This window comes from Apis florea, unplaced genomic scaffold, assembly GCF_048593485.1.
Source record: "Apis florea isolate Af1SG1 unplaced genomic scaffold, ASM4859348v1 contig_3696_pilon, whole genome shotgun sequence".
NCBI classification, from domain to species: Eukaryota; Metazoa; Arthropoda; class Insecta; order Hymenoptera; family Apidae; genus Apis; species Apis florea.
The window spans coordinates 1651560-1671119 of NW_028256809.1; the positions used below are offsets into that span (position 1 = coordinate 1651560).

Here is a 19560-nt window from a genome sequence, read left to right on the forward strand (position 1 = left end):
TAATTTTAGCCAATCTTTTTTAATGCAAATACTTTTCCAATGTTAAATCGTTTCAATTCGAGTGTAATTTGTTAATGCGTGTACCATCATGAGAAGTTCAAATTCCGCCGTCAAAATTCCTTGTATAATTCAAATCGTTTAATCTTTTAAAATGAAATATATTTAGTGATTCGTTTTGTTTAAATCATTTAATTTAATGACTTTATTTATCGATGAATTTATTACACAATAAAATGAATTTGGCTACGATTCTCCAAATTTGTCATTTACAATGAGAAAATTAATTGAAGACAGATTTTGATTAATGTTCATTCTCTTTCGTAGTATGAGAAATTAAGAATAGAAAATGATAAAGAGTATAGATAAATATTTTTGCATATGATATCATGTCATGTATACTTATGAGTGATGTTTTTACAGAAAATTGTTAGCTTTTGCGATTCACATGAAATCGATACAAGTTATAAATATTGTGTGCGTGGTCAGATATAACCTTATTCTATCGTGCTTTCTTGCTTTGGTTATTGAAATTTGTAATTTTTTTCATAATCAATTAAAACTCTATTTTTTTTTTTTGCAAAATTTTATATAATATAATATAATTACGAATTTTTGATAAATTATATATTTCATTTAAAATAAAATTTAAAATAATTGAAAATTCTAATTAAATTTAATTTGGATTATAAATTCATCATTGTTTATTATATTTAAATATTTTTCCTCGTAAAAATATATTAGAAAATATTCCTTTAAAAAGAAATTTAATTAAAATTTTTTAAATTTCTCTTAAAAAGATAATGTTTTTAAAAAAAATCAGACTTTCATTTCTTTCAAAAGAAGGTTAGAAAAAGACTCTTGTCTGGAAAACTGGAAAAATTCGCGTAATATTTAATCAAGTTCCTCTAATTAATTGTATCATATTCACAGCCACTCAATCTTATTTTGAAAAAAATTTTGGTACTAAGAAAAACGTTTATCAGAAAGAAATATTCGTTAAAAATTTCACATGTTGAATATTCATTTAATCAAGGAACATTATTCATTTGCATTGTCAGGCCTGAATTCATCCAAGATAAGAATAATTTTCATGAAAGAGAAAAATTAAGCTTAAACCACGCCTTGAGAACAACTTTTTGAACTAACTTTCATTAATTCTTGTTTAATTGTTTTATAATATTGATTCGTTCGTATAGAGAAACACGAGTGAATTCGTGCTAACCGGTCATTAAGGGGGTTATGTAGAAACTTGTGCGTAGCCTGGTCGGGCAAATGGTAAAAAATAGTCGATAAGGAAGCATGAAAGGGTTATACACGATTCTAAATTGAAAAATATGAGATTTGGTCGAGAGATACGATGAATTAATTATTTTTCTCTTCATCGAGCATGGTTTTCGATTATCGTAATTGTCGCATTTGCCATTAATTTACAGAGGGCGTTAGCTCTCTGATTTTATCATATTGATCAAATATAAAAAAAAAAGAAAAAAAAGAAAAAAAGGAAATATACATACGAATCGAAGTAAAATATACTTAATCATGGCTTTCATTGTACTTTCAAGAATTTTTTTTCGTTTACAAGTTTGTTTACGATTATATATATTATGTATACTCAAGCCAGAAAATGTTTTAATTTAAATATTTTAAATTAATATTCCTTTATCTCTTCTTAATCATCGCCGATGAAAAATGAAAGAGAATCATTTCGCCATAAATTTTGAGACTTTTTCTTCTTTCTTTTTTTTCGTTCAAGCGCTAGCGATATATTATACGCAGAGAAATGTATAAAAATCGGTTATATGAAGAATAATCAAATCGTTATATGCGTTTAATATATCATCATAAGAGACGCGTCCTTCTCTTTTTTCTCTTCTTTTTTTTTTTTTTTTTTACCAATAGGTTTTTTTTTTCTTTTGAAAAAGTAGGTTTATACCTCGAGATAATTGTCACGTTACTCCGATTAATATTACACTTATGAATATTTTCGAGTGATTATGAATATTATCCATTTTACATTATCGTGTACGAATCACTGTTTTCTCGTGGCATGCTCAACATATACGAGGATAGAAAACCATGCCTTCGAATTTATGAAATTCGAAAAGAAATCGCTAAGAATCGATAAGCAATATGATACTATTCTTGTTACGTTTTTAAAAATTGTACGAAGAAATTATTGAGAGAAGGAAATGATGCTTTTGCTTACGTATATTCAATTCGATTTAATACTGCATACATTAAAATAATATTTATTTATTTTTATTAATAATAATAAATAAATAATAATAATGTTTAAAGATCTAGGAAGTAAATTTGAGATAATCAATTTTTTTCAAATAAAATTTTAAAAATTAAAAAATTCTTTATTTAAAGAAAGATATTTAGAGATAATGATATGCAATTTGTAAAAAATTTAAAAATTTTTGATATGTATTATTAAAGAAATACATATAATATAAGATAAAATAATTTTATATTTTGTAACAATATATATTTAAAAAGAAAGACTTATATATTTGTATAATTTACTTTGCATCTATAATTTTTAACAGTACCACTTAATGAATTAATGCTGATTCTCATTAAACTTTCATTTTCAAAATGATAAAATAATAAAAAATAATCTTTATGCTCTTAAATTATTTCAATGCTTCATAAAATAAAATTTATTTTTCTTCAATAATAATAAATAAAATATTTGTTCTTAAAAAAATAATAATACAAAAATAAATATTCCAAGGCATAATAAAAATTCTTATATTAATAAAATAACAACTTAATTTGCAATATTTTATCAATGAATTCATTTAAAATTAAAAAAACTGAAATTTTTTTCAAATTTCCATTCATTATCAATATTAAAAAAGAATCACGAACAACGATACGAAAGCAGAAAGCACATTTTCCTTCCACTGGCATGTTTCTATGATTCCCGTGAACCGATCGACGTAGCTGCGTCGACGAAACCTTAATCGACTTCTTTGTCGAGCATGCTACGTTAGAATGAATGAGAGATCACGAACGTGCGATACAATATTTAGAAGAAATGCATTTCTTTTCTTTTTCTCTTTTTTCTTTTTTTTTTTTTTTCTTTATCTCGAATCACTTTCACAATTATTTTTTGCGACGATCTCCACATTGTGGCACATCACGTTCGCTATTGCTATTTTTATTTCTCGTGTGTACATACTCAATTATCATCGTTTACACGCGATTAAGACGCAGACGAATAGATTCATTCTCTCTCTCTCTTTTATTCTTCGTTCTCTCTCTCTCATTCCTTTTCACAGACAATTTTTCCTCGTTTCTTACATTTACATACCCGTTATAATAAAATACACATTCACGAATGTCACAGTGTTGCTTTATTTCCTTTTCTTTTCTTCTTTTCCCCCTCTCTTTTTTTTTTCTTTTGCCCTATCTGAACGCAATTAATCGCTCCACCTGCATATTTCCCCATCCATCGTTTTCTCTCTTTCATTTCCAACTCCTTGCTTCTCTCCATCCGATCGCATCTATAATTATGTACAAGGTGAAAATTGATTAAGTGTTCTCTGATAATCGCTCCCTTCATCAGTTTCTCCCGCTCTCGCACACTATTATAAAAAATTGATTCGTTTTTATCATCCTCTTCATCGCGGGATTTACTTTATCGTTACAACACTTTCTTCTCGATGTCGTCTTCTTCTTCATTCTTTTTTTCTTTCGATCGTTTATCTTCACCATTCAGATCTTGCGGAGAGTTAAGCTCATCAGCAATAAGATCCTTTCTCTCTGAATGATTTTTTCTTTCTCTCTTTCTCTCTTTCTCTCTCTCTCTCTTATGAAAAATATTCTCGAAGACAATCGTGTGTTCACCCATCACAGATAGTTCCAGCTTGGGAGGTACGCTTTAAACACTTTCAACGTTCCTCTCTACTCCCTCTCTCTCCTTTTTAAAATTAAAGTCTTACTAAAGTCGTTCTTACGCTTGTATATGTATATGTATAAGTAACAAGAGTCTTCGTTTTATATATATACACGTGTGTTCATTTTCTCGTTTCTAAACGTTCGAAGAGGGTCAGAAACCTTCTTTCATTTCGTATGCAACACTCTTCCATTTCGATTCATCAGATTTTATCACGACCAGTCCTCTTTCACTGTTCGATAAACATCCACCCTCGAACCACGATTTTTAGTAACGATAGTTGTGTTACGTTTAAAGGCGCGTTTTTTACTTTTTTTTTTTCTTCTCTAATATTTACATCCCACCGTGGAACACACTCGGTTAAAGAGACTACCAGAATGATCCAGGTGGAGTTTATTTTACTTTAAGGCAGTGTCGTTCGTCGTGGACGAGTTATCTCTGGATTACTTGGCGTCAGGGGTTCTTTTGCAACGTTATTTTCATCCTTCAATCGTGATTTCCGCGTCGATTTGAAAATAGCAGAGCCAGCACGACCAAGCTTGTATAGGGCCTCGTTTGATCCTCGATCACGTGTAACGATGGTTCGAACTCGACTTCGAAACACGGCCCCGTGTGTCATACGGGCTCTTCTCGCTTGAAATTGATGTTCTGCGAGGCGCAAAAGTCACGTGTGAACGGGATGCAATTGAACAGTTTGCACACCTCGCACTCGTACACCGGCACATTGTAGAAGAGAGCTAGAAGAAGAGTGAACAGAACGACGATGAGGATCATACAGATCCATATCAGCCAGATCTTGCGACGACGATCGTACTGGCCAAACGAGATGAATGGCAAGAGGGCGTAAGCGGCAAGGAAACCGAAGATGAAACCGAATAGGTGGGCGTAATTATCCACCCATGGAAGAATGCCAAGGATTAGTAAGCCTATGAGGACGAAAATCAGCTTGGACAAGGCTCGTCGTGGATGCTTCAACATCGGCCAACAGTGCAACACCTCGACGATCAACGTTGCGAGGAGGGCAAAATGTGCTCCTGCTGGCCCGACCTGAAATTATATAATTTATTTCATTTTAGAGATGATATTCAAGTATTATAAGTATTCGACTAAGAATGTTTGGGTAAAAAATATTTTTATAAATTTTTATAAAGTATTTTTATATTTCTGAATTATATTATATAAAACGTCCATAATCTAGTTATAAGATTTTGGATAAAGTAGCCTTTATATTATAATATTTGACTACATTTGAATACATTTATTCACTGTGGATTTCGACTTTAATCCAACTGTTAAAATATTCTCTTATATTGTGAAATTCAGTAATGTTTCTTGACGTATTTGAGTTGAATGCCTTCAAATTCTTGTTTTAGATAATTATATTTAAATTATGTAATGAACTTTATGATATAAAAGTATTTTTAATCATAATTAGTAAAGAAACAGACCAATATACAAATATAATATTGATAATAAGATAATTACAAATATTAATATTAATGTAATATAATATGATTGAATTCATTGAGAGATATTTTGAGATATATATTCGTTGATTGAATCCAATATCTTAGAAAAATTCAATTAAACGCAAAATAAAATTTATTAAAATATTAACTTTTAAAATGTAAAATGCTATGTTCTGAAACATCTGAACAATTTAAAAAATATAGAAACAGCAATAAATTTGTTATTTTATTTCATTCAACTTAATCTTAATTATCTTAATAATTTATTTCATTTAACGCAAATATTATTATTTTATTTGTATTAAATTTATTTATATATTTTATTCATATTATATTATAATATTTATATCTATTTATTTATATTTTTATATTATTATTTATATTAAAATGTTAATATAAGTTTTATAAATCTCTTTTTATAAAGAATATATTGTAATTATATATGAAATGAAATGTATATTTTAAGATATAGAATTATATTAAATTATATATATATATATATATATATATATATATATATATATATATATATATATATATATAATATACTTAAATATTGATTGGACCATTCTATATTTCAAAAGTTTTCTGCTAAATATAATTCATTGCTATTTTTATGAATTCTTCTTAATATTTATTTTATTTTTAAAATTTATATCTAATAAACATTTCTCAATAGTAATAAACATATTATAATCTTACTTTTTAGTATTAAAAATATAATTAAAATTAGTATCTTCGATATTATTATCGACTTTAAATGATATTCACCGAATGTACACGAACAATTTTAATGTACAGTAATGTAGAGTAAATGAGCACTATATCTGGATAATTAAAGATTGGATAATACATGTTTATGATAATGAACGCAAGAATAAGTAATAGAATTAATTAACATTAATTAATTAATACTACCATATACAGAACATAGACGACCAAATATGGAAATTTTCTCTATTATTTACTTTCATTTACTTTTTTATTTATATGTACTATCTTCCGAATCTTGGAATACTCTGATTGGAATATTCTTATTTGGATTTAATATTAAAAAGATTTATGAAAGGATAGACAAGATCAATGATACACTAGATAAAATATGAATTAAGAATAAAAAAAAAATGTATAAAAATATGAAAAACATAAAATAAGTTAAAATTTTGAAATCTGGATTTTGTGAAATTCCAAATTTTTAATCGAATATCGAATTCTTGTACAAATCTTTAATATTTCATTATATTCATAATTATTATATATTCATAAATAAAGTTTTGCTATATAATTGATTCTACAAACCTCTAAAAATATTATTGTTGAAATTTTCGATGATTAGAAAAATAGTCTTGGAATTTCTGAAAAATATAACTTTCTATAAGATCTCGTCTAAATGAAGACAAAATATATTTATTGTAATATTGTTAATATTACTTCTATATTTTCAATCAAATTTTACATGATTAATTAGCGAGTAATAGTCGTCTCTAAATTAACCTAATAAAACATAAATTAAGAATTAAATAAGCTTCAACCAACACTTTTATATATGCTCTACGAATATATTTATTCCTTATAAATATAAATTTCATAATTTCCAAATAACCATTTAAGATTTAAAGGATTAATATAAGCACAGTCGTTGAATGACACGAGTTATCGATAATCCACGCAACGGGAATAACGCCTGCGACCATGTTTCCTCAAGCAGTCTAGGTGAAACAATAATTAACACTATACCTTGTAAAGGGTGAAGGAGGCGGAGCTCCCTCGAGCGGAAGGTACGTTTAACCAAACTAATTAGAACAAATTGGACGGTATTAGTTCTCGAGGAACGATGCTTTCTGTCCGCCCCCTTTATTCCACCTACCACGATGTACACCTTAATTCACGAGTGTACGCTCCTGATAGAGGAGAAACATTCGGAATAGAGAAAGACTAGGGGGAATAGAATTGACGTATAACTTAGAGTTTACCGAAGTGTTAAGAGGGTAAACTGTTGGGCGATAAGACCAACGAGGAATGACGTAAAGGAAATGCTTGTGACCGTGTTATCCTTTTCATGGGTATGAGTCATGGTGGTCTCTGATCAATTATTTCACTCGACTAGGATCAAATATCCGATTAAATCGACGATACACAATTGAATGTCCTACGAGAATATTCATTAAAACTTATGTGGTCTAATATATAGTGTAAAGTAAGATTTTTCGTTTTTATAATATATATACGTCATGGAATTTTAATTTTAATCGCATTTTTTTATCGTGTATAATTTTTGAACGATATATAATATTGATATATGATGGCTTTATTCGATGGCTATTAATTTTAAATTTCTCTTCTGCATAATTTTCCTCCCCTTCTTGGATTAACATTTTAATTTTTATTTCAGGTGGATATGAAAATTGTGAATATGAATATGAATGCGTAAGATTGTCTAGATAGAAAGTTATTATCTTTGGAATTTATTAATTATCACGGGTTTACGATATGAATATTTAATTTTTAACTTTTAATATGAATGAAATTTTAAATAGTATCTGTACTTTTTAAATTCTAGCTGATCTTTTTATAATTTGAATTTTTTTAACAATTTGTAAATTAAAAATTAAATATTTATAATTTTTATAAAATTCTTGCCAAATTTAAATTTGGCACATTTGATATATTATTTTGGAAAATATATTTTGTAAAATTTCATATAACATTCATTAACTTTTATTATATGAACAATTCGATTATATTATAAATTTTTTTAATAGATCGTTAATAAATAAATTATAATATATAATTAATATTATATATTATTTTAATAATGATTTATAAGTTATTTAATTAATTTGATTATTTGATTTAGTAAATCATTACAAATCATTGAATTTGCCTGCATGAAACAGAAATGGAATAAATTTTCAAGAAGTTAATATTACAGAAAAGTATTGATATTTAATTTATATTCAAAAATTTTTATTTTATTTTAGTAATATATATATATATATTTTTTTATATTTAAAAGATGTTATTTTTGATAGTAATATGTAAATCATATAATTTATTTAATTTATTATTCGAATTGAATTGTATATGAAACATAAACGACTAGAATTTTTCAAATTAATATAAAAATATAAATTACTTTTGATTGAAAATAATTTTAATTTATTCTATACGAGAAGGTGATTAAATTGAAAATAAATTTCTATCTTGTATTCATGTATTTCAAAATTTCCCTTATAGATTAAAATGTACCTTACCTCTGCCCTGTAAGGAACGAATATCGCACTGGCCAGGTTTCCAGCAAGTGCTCCGATGAAATAAATCAAAGCAATACGCAACGAGCCAGTTAACTTCTCCAAGTCCCGCATTAAGAAATACTGAACCAATAGCGTGATTGATAGATGAAGAATTCTGCAAATAAAATATATAAAAGCAATCAATTTAGTAAAATTCTCTTTTAATAAAATATTCTCTAACTATTTTTAAATAAAGCATTTATACTGATTGATGTATCCTGATTTAAATTTTAATTTATTAAATTATAATACTATCAAATTGAAGATAATAAATTTTTTAAACAAATTATATTACTAATTATTAATTTATTTATTTTTTCACGTTCTGAAGATAATATTTCAAATTAGATGTTCAATAGATGTTGATTAATATAAGATCACAAAATATCTAGAAATTAAATAATTTTTAAATATACATTTATACATTTATATAGATATATTACATAAAGGCAAATATATATCATAATCACTTTTAAATACCATCCTAGGATACATTTTTAATAATTAATATTTTCAAATATAAATATAATACATATTTTATTTGGACAATAGTTTATTTAAAAATTTTAAATAATTCCACGTACCCAGCATGAAGAAACATGGTGGTGAAGAGCCTATAGAATTGATCAGGCCACTCGGGATGAAGAAAGGGTATCATACCGCAGACATCGTGCAAACACTCGACCTGAGAACAGAGGGACGCTTCTTCGTGGAAGTATCCGTGTACAAAATCACAGTATTCTTTTGTGGTGATGCGACACATCCCGTGGATTCCGATGCAACATGGATGCCCGATCACCTCGCAGACCATGTGCTCTGCCATCTTATCCTTGTATCGGCCCACTGGGAAATTTCCATTGCCCCGTTGACTTCCGTTTCTACTGTTGAGCAAGGCAATATGTTTTCCTCGATATTATTCATGAAAAAAGTTAGCGGAGTTAGAATTTTTTCGGTTTTAAAAAGAGTTTTTAAAAATGCATGAATTCAAATAAAACTGTTCAATTTTTACTCTCAATACAAATTAACGAAACAACTTTCGAGAGTTTTTTAATAGATTTTCTAATGGATTTATATATTAAGATTCTGAAGTTAGTAAAATAAATATATAATTAATAAAAATTCTTAGCTCTTAATGTTCTGGAAATTATTTTATATATTAATATCATTTGTAAAGAAAACTACTTTCATGTATGAAAAATCATATCAATTTATTTATTTATTTTTATATAAGATTATTTTTTATTTTTTATAAATAAAATTTTTCTTTATAAATGATTTTAATATAAAAATATAAAGATAAATATAGGCCTATTTATATTATTATGTGTTATTCAAAGAGTTTTTAAGTATCCAGAACAAATACAAAAAATAAAAATTATTACAAATAAACAAAATTCAACAAATGATTCAATGAAAAGATTTAACTTATACGTAAAGATTTAAAACATCTTCTCTTTAAAATTTAACAAAATTCATTATTTAAATTTCTTTTGAAAAATTGAATGCATCAAGAGATGATGTAAATGATGTGAATTGGATCTTTGGATGACGAATTTACCTAAATCGTTGATTGAACGGATTAGTTTTTCGACAAATGGGCCACTTGGTGATATCGTCTGGCCATTCGTAAGGTGCTATGCTAGCTGGAGCATCGCAGAACTTTGGATCCAACCCGCAAACCGATCCACTTATGCGTCCTCCCGGTCCACTGTCCCCAGGTCCCCATTTTTTCCACGTCGATATCGTATTCTAATTTTATAATCATAATATATTCGTGAAATACAATAAATAAAAAATTTAAAATTAAAAATTTATAATACATGCAAACTTATTATCGTTCCAATATTATTAATTCTCAAATTTTTAACAATTTTTGAAATCAACAATAATGCCTTTGAAAACGGACATATTAGTCCATAAATTATCGGTCACTTGTATATTTTGAATAAAAAATTTACCGTATATATTATTAGTGTCATATTATATATATTTTAATAGAATTTTAGAATTTAGATTACAATTTTATTTTCAATATTATAAGAAATTCATATAATATATATATATAATTTGTTAATAAATTATCATATTAATAATTAATAATAATTATCACGAATCAATTAATAATCATTACAATTCATAATTTATTAAAATGATTTATAATTTCGTTCATCAATGAATATCAATTTTACTTTCTAAATATAAAATTCATTTATTCATATTCAAAATCGCATTAATATTTAACAACTTATGACCGACGATATCATGCAAAAATAAATGTATCTATGTATCTATATCTGTAAATATACGATATTTATTTGTAATATAATAAATATATATCAATATTAAACTTGAATATCTATACAGCTGGAAAAAGAAATAAATTTACCGTAGCAGTCGATCTCAATCCCCGGACCAGTTGGTTCGCAAAAGAGAGAAGATTATATTATAAACACAACCGGAGGAAGGACGAAATATACATATATATATTTGATTCGAGTTATATTTAATTTTCGAAACGAAATAACAACTCACAGAGCAATCTGCTTTGCTGGATTGCACGCAGCCAGAGTCATCGTTCCTTATACAACACGCTGTGTCTCGCTCCCTTTCCCGCCAGACATCGATCTCCTTCAGGATTTTAATATCGCGGCGCATACACGGCGCAAACTTCGCCCCCAGATGAATCAAATCGGCGGCCCTCGGACCAAACCAGAAATTCGCTGGTTCCTGGTAGTCCACTTGTTGCAACGACAGACTGGTAACGAGAACCTGTTGTATGAATTGAAAATTATCGTGAAATTTTAATCTTCTGCCAAATTGTTATTGAATTCTGTGATATTTTTTTTGATAATAATGATACAAAAAAATGGAGAAATTTTTATATTTATCAGATGTGTTATTTGTATCTATTTTGTATCTATTTTAATCACATGATTTAGTAAATTATGTATATTTATTTTAGATATTTTTTAATTCTTTTTTCACATTTCCTGTGAAGTTATAAAGAAATTTTTAGAATCTATTAGAATTAGAATATTTTGAAGAAATTATAGAAAAACTTTTATACTAATCAGCAAGAAGTTAAAAATCTTGTATTTCCTAAAAATTATATAATTCAGTAAATAAATTTTTTAAGAAAATTAAATTTATGTATGACATTTTTTATATGAACATTTTACTTATATAAATATAGGATTAAAATTAAAAAAGAAATTTAAAAAAAGTTTTATCTTTTTTTTTCCTTTTTCTTTTATCTTTTGAATTTTTTTTTTAAATTTAAGAAAATTAAAGATTCAGGAACTTACCAAGCCTGATCTATGACTGAGATCCATACCCACAGGTCCGAAACCGTAGCATGCTAACGATATTATCAGAATAAGAATTTGAACAGTGGTGATCCAATACGTAAAATAAGGACGATGATCTTCGAAATCGTCCAACTGTTTTCTGACGTCTGGTTTCTGGGACACGCTCTTTCGAAATGACCTTCTGCAATCACAAAATAATTTTGATATCATATTAGAATAGATATCATATAGAATATTATCTCGAAAAATAATATTACATATCTGTTAATATAAACGTTTTATATTAATTTTTGAAATTTTCAATTCAATTCATTTTTCAATTTAAATAAAAATTATTTTAAAATATAATATTGAGTTTCATTATACATCTGTTACAATAAATTTTTATTACGTAAATTATTATTTTTTTAATTTTCAGAAATTTTGAATAATTTATTTTAAATAATTTCTTCTTAACTGCTTTCAAATCAAATTTCTTATATCTGCAATTTTATTTCTATTTTTTTTATGTAATAAGAATTAAAATATATTATTTAAATTATACATAAATTAAAATAAATATTTTATAATATAAATTAAGAATTTATCTATATAAGAAAATTTTCCTTCATATTCTCATCGTTAAATATTAATTAATCTTTGTACAAAATATTTTACATTATATTTTATTGTTTATTTTATTCAAAAGTTATTACGAAAGTTCTCAAAATTAAAAAATTTTTTCATTTATGATTCATATTTTAATTACAAAACAAATGAATAATAAATGTATTAAAAAATATTTGTATTAGTTTCTCCTCATTAAAATCTTTCTATATTCTATATTCTTTCAAAATTTATCATTTATATATAAAACGATTAACACATATAGTGAATCGTAAATATTTGTTACAATTAATTTAAATTTATTAAAAAAAAATTTATAATAGTAATTTCAATGTTAATTTGATGCTTTGTAAAGATAATAATCTATATCTTTTTCATTTTTCTTTTATTCTTCTTTTGTAGATATATATATATATATAAATGATGTATTAAACAAATCTGATTATTATTTTTAAATGATTATAATTATAATCTCCAATAATATCAATCAAATAAATCATCATAAAAATTAATTTATTTTTTGATCTTCTTTAACTCATACAAGATAAAAATGATCTCAATTTTCAAGATTTTTCAATATTATACAAATGCCATTTTGCTATTTAAAATTATATATATTTTATCTCCAGTATCAATTTTAATTAGATTGCAATAACAAACGATTTGGCGATGAGATTTATGAATATGCATTACTGACGTATTATGGAAATGAAACATAACGTCGTTATACCAATTTCAACATCATTTAAATTTGGTCAAATATATTCTTGCGATTCCACATCTTCTATCTTCTAATTAAAATCCATTGCATGATTTTTCTAAAAGATTAGCTCAAGAGTGGTTATTTTGGAACAATAGGCAACATTTAGAAGATTGTAACCAAACAATTGAAAATAATTTCAGTAAAATGTTATAGCATTATCATATCTGGAACAATATCTTCTCAAAGAAAATATTTCAAAGAAGATAACATTTGTATTTTCCGTAAAGAGAAAGATTTACATTTTTATAACATCAATCTCAACAATCTTTTCAAATATCCTTTCTCTTTGTTTCGCAAAATTAATAATTATATTTATAATTAACACAAATGAATCCACGAATATTATCTGTTGTGCCATGTACTATCTATTTCTGTGGAATTGTTGTCGATAAATAATAACTTTTCATGACAAGCAAACAGAGATCTGACACCTATGAAAGCTATACCACATGATGGATAACTATATCCCTCTTGGCATTTTTTTAAATATCACGCCACCCTAGCAAGACGCTTTGCTGTCACGGGATTTTTTTCTCTCTCCCCCCCCCCCCATCCCCTCTCTCTCTCTCACTCACTTCTGACATTTGCCGTTTATCCACGTTTGTTATTTGTGTTCTGCGTGTATCTCGAACTCGGGTCGTACCTATATGATAAAACCTTCGTATTATTCGATCGTTAAAACGAAATGAAGAAGAGCGAGAAAGTTGTTTCAATAAAACGAACGCGTTATCATCTTATCCGCGGGGCAATGGTATAAAATAAACGTAGGAAAGACAAATTTCCATCCTATAGTTACATTTTATCCTCTCTTTCGTTCCTTTCTTTCCTCCTTTCCTGTTTTTTCCTCTTCTTTCCTCTATCTTTAAAACCTTAAAAATAGAGATTTTACAGTGGATAGTGAATTTAATCGAAGAATTCAAGGATTGGTCTTGCGATTAGAATAGAAATTGATAGAAATTAATTATAAATCTTAAAATATTATTTTGGAAATTTAAATCGTTTGCATTTTTCAAGATTTGAAGTTTCGTAAGATATTTTTAATTAGAAAATATTAGAAATTAATTGCAAATCTTAGAATTAAAATATATACGTTTATATGTATGAAAACTTTTAAGAGGAAAAAAATATCGGCCGATAAAATTATTCGCGTAGAAATTTATTTATTTCGAAATTAATTTTTTCATCAACGTGGAACAGCAATCGCATTAATATACAATGACTGATATCTGATTAAACGTATATATGTATATGAGACAATTCCAAATTAATAATAGTAACTTGATTTATTGTTAATTTTTTTTTACTTTTTGACGACTTTATTTTTAATCGCATTGTGCTAACATATTTTTCATATTGCGAATAAATTCAACGATAAAATATTAAATTAATAAATAATCAAATATAATAAATTATCAAAAATTATCGAATAACGCAATTTATATTATAAAATATTTTCATAAATTTATAGATTCTATGTTTGATAAAATATTTATGATGTAATTATTCGATACAAAATTCATAATGATAATAAATAAACGTATTTTCTTCTTATGTAAATTTTGATTCAAAACTTTAGAAAGCCTCGATACAAGTTACGAGAATTATTATGAAGTATTACTATAATAAGATTATTTATTAATCATAATCATTAATTCAATCGAATATTATAAATTCGAATATCCTCGTGTTAATCCAATTTTCTCATCTCAACATTGTAATTGTCAAAATTTTATTCAATTATTAATCAAAAACAATTTTTAAATAAATTTACAATCACAGGAAAAAGGAAACCTTTATTTTGAAGACCTTTTTTTGTTTCGTATCGATTCAACTTCTCGTTCTTGAGATATCATTGTATAAAAAGAACTTTGTAATTTTTTGCCATTTTACTCAGCCTTTTCCTCGCACGCATTCATTGACCTATAGCAAATTTTATAAGCAGTGGTCAGTGACAGACTATGACTCAGCGTCTTCTCCGTATTATTGCGCGTTTCCAGGAAAGAATGTAGGTCACACGAGTTCGATCCCATTCATATTTTCGTGTTTATGTGCATGGATATACTTTAAACTTTCATATCTCAGAAACGATACGAGATATCGATTTCGAACAAAGTTATCAATTGTACATTTTACTCTGCATAAAGATTATATTTTGTTTAAATTTACATGTTGTTGATTATTTATATTTTTTTTGAGATATAAAAAGTTAAAGTTTTTTACTGCTATTGTGTTAATTGCGAGGTTATTAATATAAGAATAATATTTATAAGAATTTTTTAAATATCTTTAAATTCCATAACAAATAATTTTTTATATTTAATTTAATTTATTTTAAATTATTAAAATAACTTAATAATACACAATTTGGAAATTTATTAAAATGTATAATTTATAGATAGAATAAATATTTTCATAAAAGATGAAAAATAGATTAGCCTTGTTAAGTGAAATAATAATTTAATATATTAATAAAGAACAATTTTGCAATATTTTTTTGATCAATTAACACGTATCGTAATAAAATATTTTCATATAAACGAAATAATTGTTCAATAAAAAGAATGTTTATAAATTGTATTTTAAATTTGATTCATAATTTCATGCTATGTAAATACGAAGAACAATTTCATTACATTTGATTAATTTCATGTTATCACGTGAATTATTAAGCAATATTTTCCATTCTTCCCTATTCTATATATAATAAAATAAGTTTAATAATGTAATATTTATTATATTATTTATTATATTAATATTTTATATTGTGTTGATATTACTCTAATATTATAATACAATGACAACGTTTTCGATATTTCTAATGAAAGAATTACTTTATATTTCACTTTCCTCTTTTCTCTGTCATTTATAAAAAGGCATATTAATGAAACAATAATTTAACCATATCAAAATAATAAATAGGTATAAAAAATTAAAAACTCCTTATTTTCTTATAAATATTAAAATTGATGTTTGCTATTATTAAGTATACTCGAAGGATATATTTGGAAACTCACCCCAAGAATCTTCCAACGATACCCATGCCATATTGCCTCCTGTTACTGTTGTCGAATATTCGGTCAATGGTACTTGGAGAAATTCTCGTAGGACCGGTAAAATCCCTCCTGAGAGTTACTCCCTCATCCTGCCGCACCCTCGTACTTTCGGCCAACGGGCTATGATACCTCAACCTGCCTCAACTCGTTTTTCTGTAATCTCCTTCTTGTTGTAGATTATAATACGCTACACTCGACGTTGGATACTTTTATGTATCTTATCCAAAATCGAGTATCAACGTACAACTACCAACTTTCGCGATTGATTCTTTTTATGAATTTTTATGAATTCAATCGTATTATATATCGTATGTATACAGAAAAAATATATTGAATGTATTCGAATTGAAATTGAATTTCTTATAATATTACATTAATTTTTACAATTGATTAACACACACGCAGTAGATGTTTTAACTTTTTTTTGATGTGAACATAGATTTAACAAGTCGATTATCAGATGAAAAATAATATATGACGCATGAAGAATTAATTAATTTGTAAATATAGTCTAAAATACGAAGAAAGAAAAAAAAATTATTATTTTATATTATGATTGTAACAATATTAAATATATGAATATTTTACAAAAATATTATTTAACTTAAATAGAATTAATTTCTTTTTTGATTTTAGTTAATATATTAAATGATATCTAATTGATGATTGAAAAATATATTCGTTCCATAAAAAGGATAAAATTCTTTACCTTGAAATGTAATGGTCCCTCGAGATGTGACGAGATCTTCTGACCTGTCCATCAATCGTCGTCCTCTCATCCTTCTGTGGAGCAAACCTGCGAAATAATTATCCCACTTATTTTATCAATCCTTTAAACAATATTCATTTAAAAGAATGCAGAACTTAATATCATACAAATAGCTTTCTATAATTGTATTAAGGAATTCGGAATTATTACAATTAAGTAGGAAAGATTTGCATTTATATATTCAAAAATAACAACATATAAATAATAAATATCTATATATCACTTTTTATTGCTCTACAATAAACAAAATATTATAACGCAACATATTCTGAAGCCTCACCTGACCAATTCCTCGGATGTCTCTCTGTCACCCGCGGAATCGAGCAGATCCGCGACTTTTGCGCCGTCCTCTTCGTCTTTCGCCAAGCCACCCAGACCCTGCTCGACTTGAGATTGTGGCTGCGTGGGAGGCGGCGGAAGCGGGGGCGGGGGTGGTGGTGGCCTGTCGAAGAACGATTCCTCTTCGTCCTGGCCGCTTTCAGGTGACGTCGCCGATTCTGACCTCGCCATATAGGTGAGCACGCTTGGTGGGAAGCTTCGTGATTCGGGTCTTGCTTGTGATCCCTCTCGGGGCCGTGGTCGAGTCAACGACTGTTGAACAAAAATATAAAATTCGTCAACAAAAGTTATGATTATCGTTAATTTTAATCATATTTAAATTAATTAAATACAATATATATCTGATCTTGTACGCATTGGAGAAAGAAAATTTAAATATACATTATCCTTTTATGCATTAAGTAAATACGTTAAATTAAATTCCAATTTTTTTAAATATAACTAAGAATATGTTAAAAATAAATTACGATCAACTTTTAATTTTCTTTTGATATTAATATCAAAGTTTATATTGTTAGAATTTAAATTTATAAAAATCAAATGATTTTGCTTTTTGATGGAATTGTTTAACTTGTGCATTTTGTCGTTTATCTCGAAATGAAAGATTCGATTTAACGATTCGATATTTTTTTTTTTCAACATACATGGGTCACGTTACAATATTGGATTTTGCGTTAAATTTTTAATGGATAGCGAAATAAAAATTGTCTGAACTCTTTAATTACTCGAAATTAGTTGAAATATATATCATGCAGTGACTCTAACTATCAAGTTTTTAAAAATTTCATGTTATAAATATTTGGGTCATGATACAATTACAAACTGTAATATGAGTTTTGCGGCAGAAATGATGAGAAATGCCGAGAATCTCAATATATTTCATTTTTATCGTTCAAGAGATTTCATCGAATGAAATATTAAGATCGTAGTTTATTTGAAATTACTAGATCTCTGTACGAAGTGATCGTCGTAAATAAGATAATAAATTGAAAAGTCAAGCAGTTCTGCCATTTTAATAATAAATCAGATTTCGTTGAATGCTACTCTTTCTATTTTCTACTTCTTTATAATATATTTGATATATGTCTCAATTACAAAATAATTATACATTTTCGTTTTTATGTATTAGGAAAGTTATTAAAAAATTATTAAAAATCTTTATAAGATATCAAAAGAATTTGTATATATAATATTATAATATTGAATTTATTGACTGTAATTAATATAATAATTAATTATACAAACGATTATTAACAAATTATACGAATTAACAAAATTGAATTAAAGTTTTATTTACTTTTTTTTTTTGTCTAAATCATTCTTATTTTTACATATATCTAAATTATAAACATCTATCTAATTTATAAAAAAAATTGTTTTCATAGAATTTAAACTTCACATGATTTATCATAATATTCATTATACATACTTGTAAAAATAATTTTTATAAATCTTTGTTACATACTTAGTACTACCATCTTATTCAAAATATCAATCATTTAATGATATTTTTGATAACATAGATTAATTATTCCTACTAGAATTAGAAAATATCCCAATATATATAAATGACAATATCCATATTCTATTTTATCATTTCATTATTTATTTGCTATTTTATTACCATCCACTATCTTCTACTTAATCTATCATTTTCTTCAACATCAATCTTTCCAAACCAATACGTTAATGAGCAAACAAGCACGCATTTACCGCTGATATTACCATTCTAAATAACATTTATCTATATATTATTGCTTTTATTAATCAACCAATTAACCAGGATTTCGAAATAGAAGCGTTTTCCGTTTAGAACGTAGTGTGTATCTATGACCCTGTTATAGGCTGCTAATTTCGAGGAGGGTAACCATCATTCATTAATATTAAACTAGGGGGGCCGGCTACGTCTGTTACAACAATGCTACAATACCGGCCAATTGATTGGAACCAGCGTAATGCTATTTTACCGGCGGTCGATAACAACCTCGGGAATTATTTTATGCAATTAACCGTGCAATTATTCATATCAGAAAACAGAGCGAGCGTAACTAAC

The 19560-nt window shown here is 26.4% G+C and overlaps 1 protein-coding gene across 1 annotated transcript in view; it reads right to left on the reverse strand.

Moving 5' to 3' along the window:
* Positions 1–369: 369 nt before the first annotated feature.
* The window catches only part of rho-5 (rhomboid-5), a 307960-nt gene continuing 288769 nt past the window's right edge, over positions 370–19560 (reverse strand). Inside the window, exons 6-15 of the mRNA XM_086914602.1 lie at positions 17449–17759; positions 17109–17195; positions 16361–16534; positions 11975–12158; positions 11203–11438; positions 11056–11083; positions 10228–10418; positions 9254–9550; positions 8631–8784; positions 370–4954 (exon numbers count right to left, since the gene is read on the reverse strand). Of these exons, the coding sequence (XP_086770728.1) occupies positions 4523–4954; positions 8631–8784; positions 9254–9550; positions 10228–10418; positions 11056–11083; positions 11203–11438; positions 11975–12158; positions 16361–16534; positions 17109–17195; positions 17449–17759 (2094 nt within the window). The 3' untranslated portion in view covers positions 370–4522. The remainder of the gene's footprint in view (positions 4955–8630; positions 8785–9253; positions 9551–10227; positions 10419–11055; positions 11084–11202; positions 11439–11974; positions 12159–16360; positions 16535–17108; positions 17196–17448; positions 17760–19560) is intronic.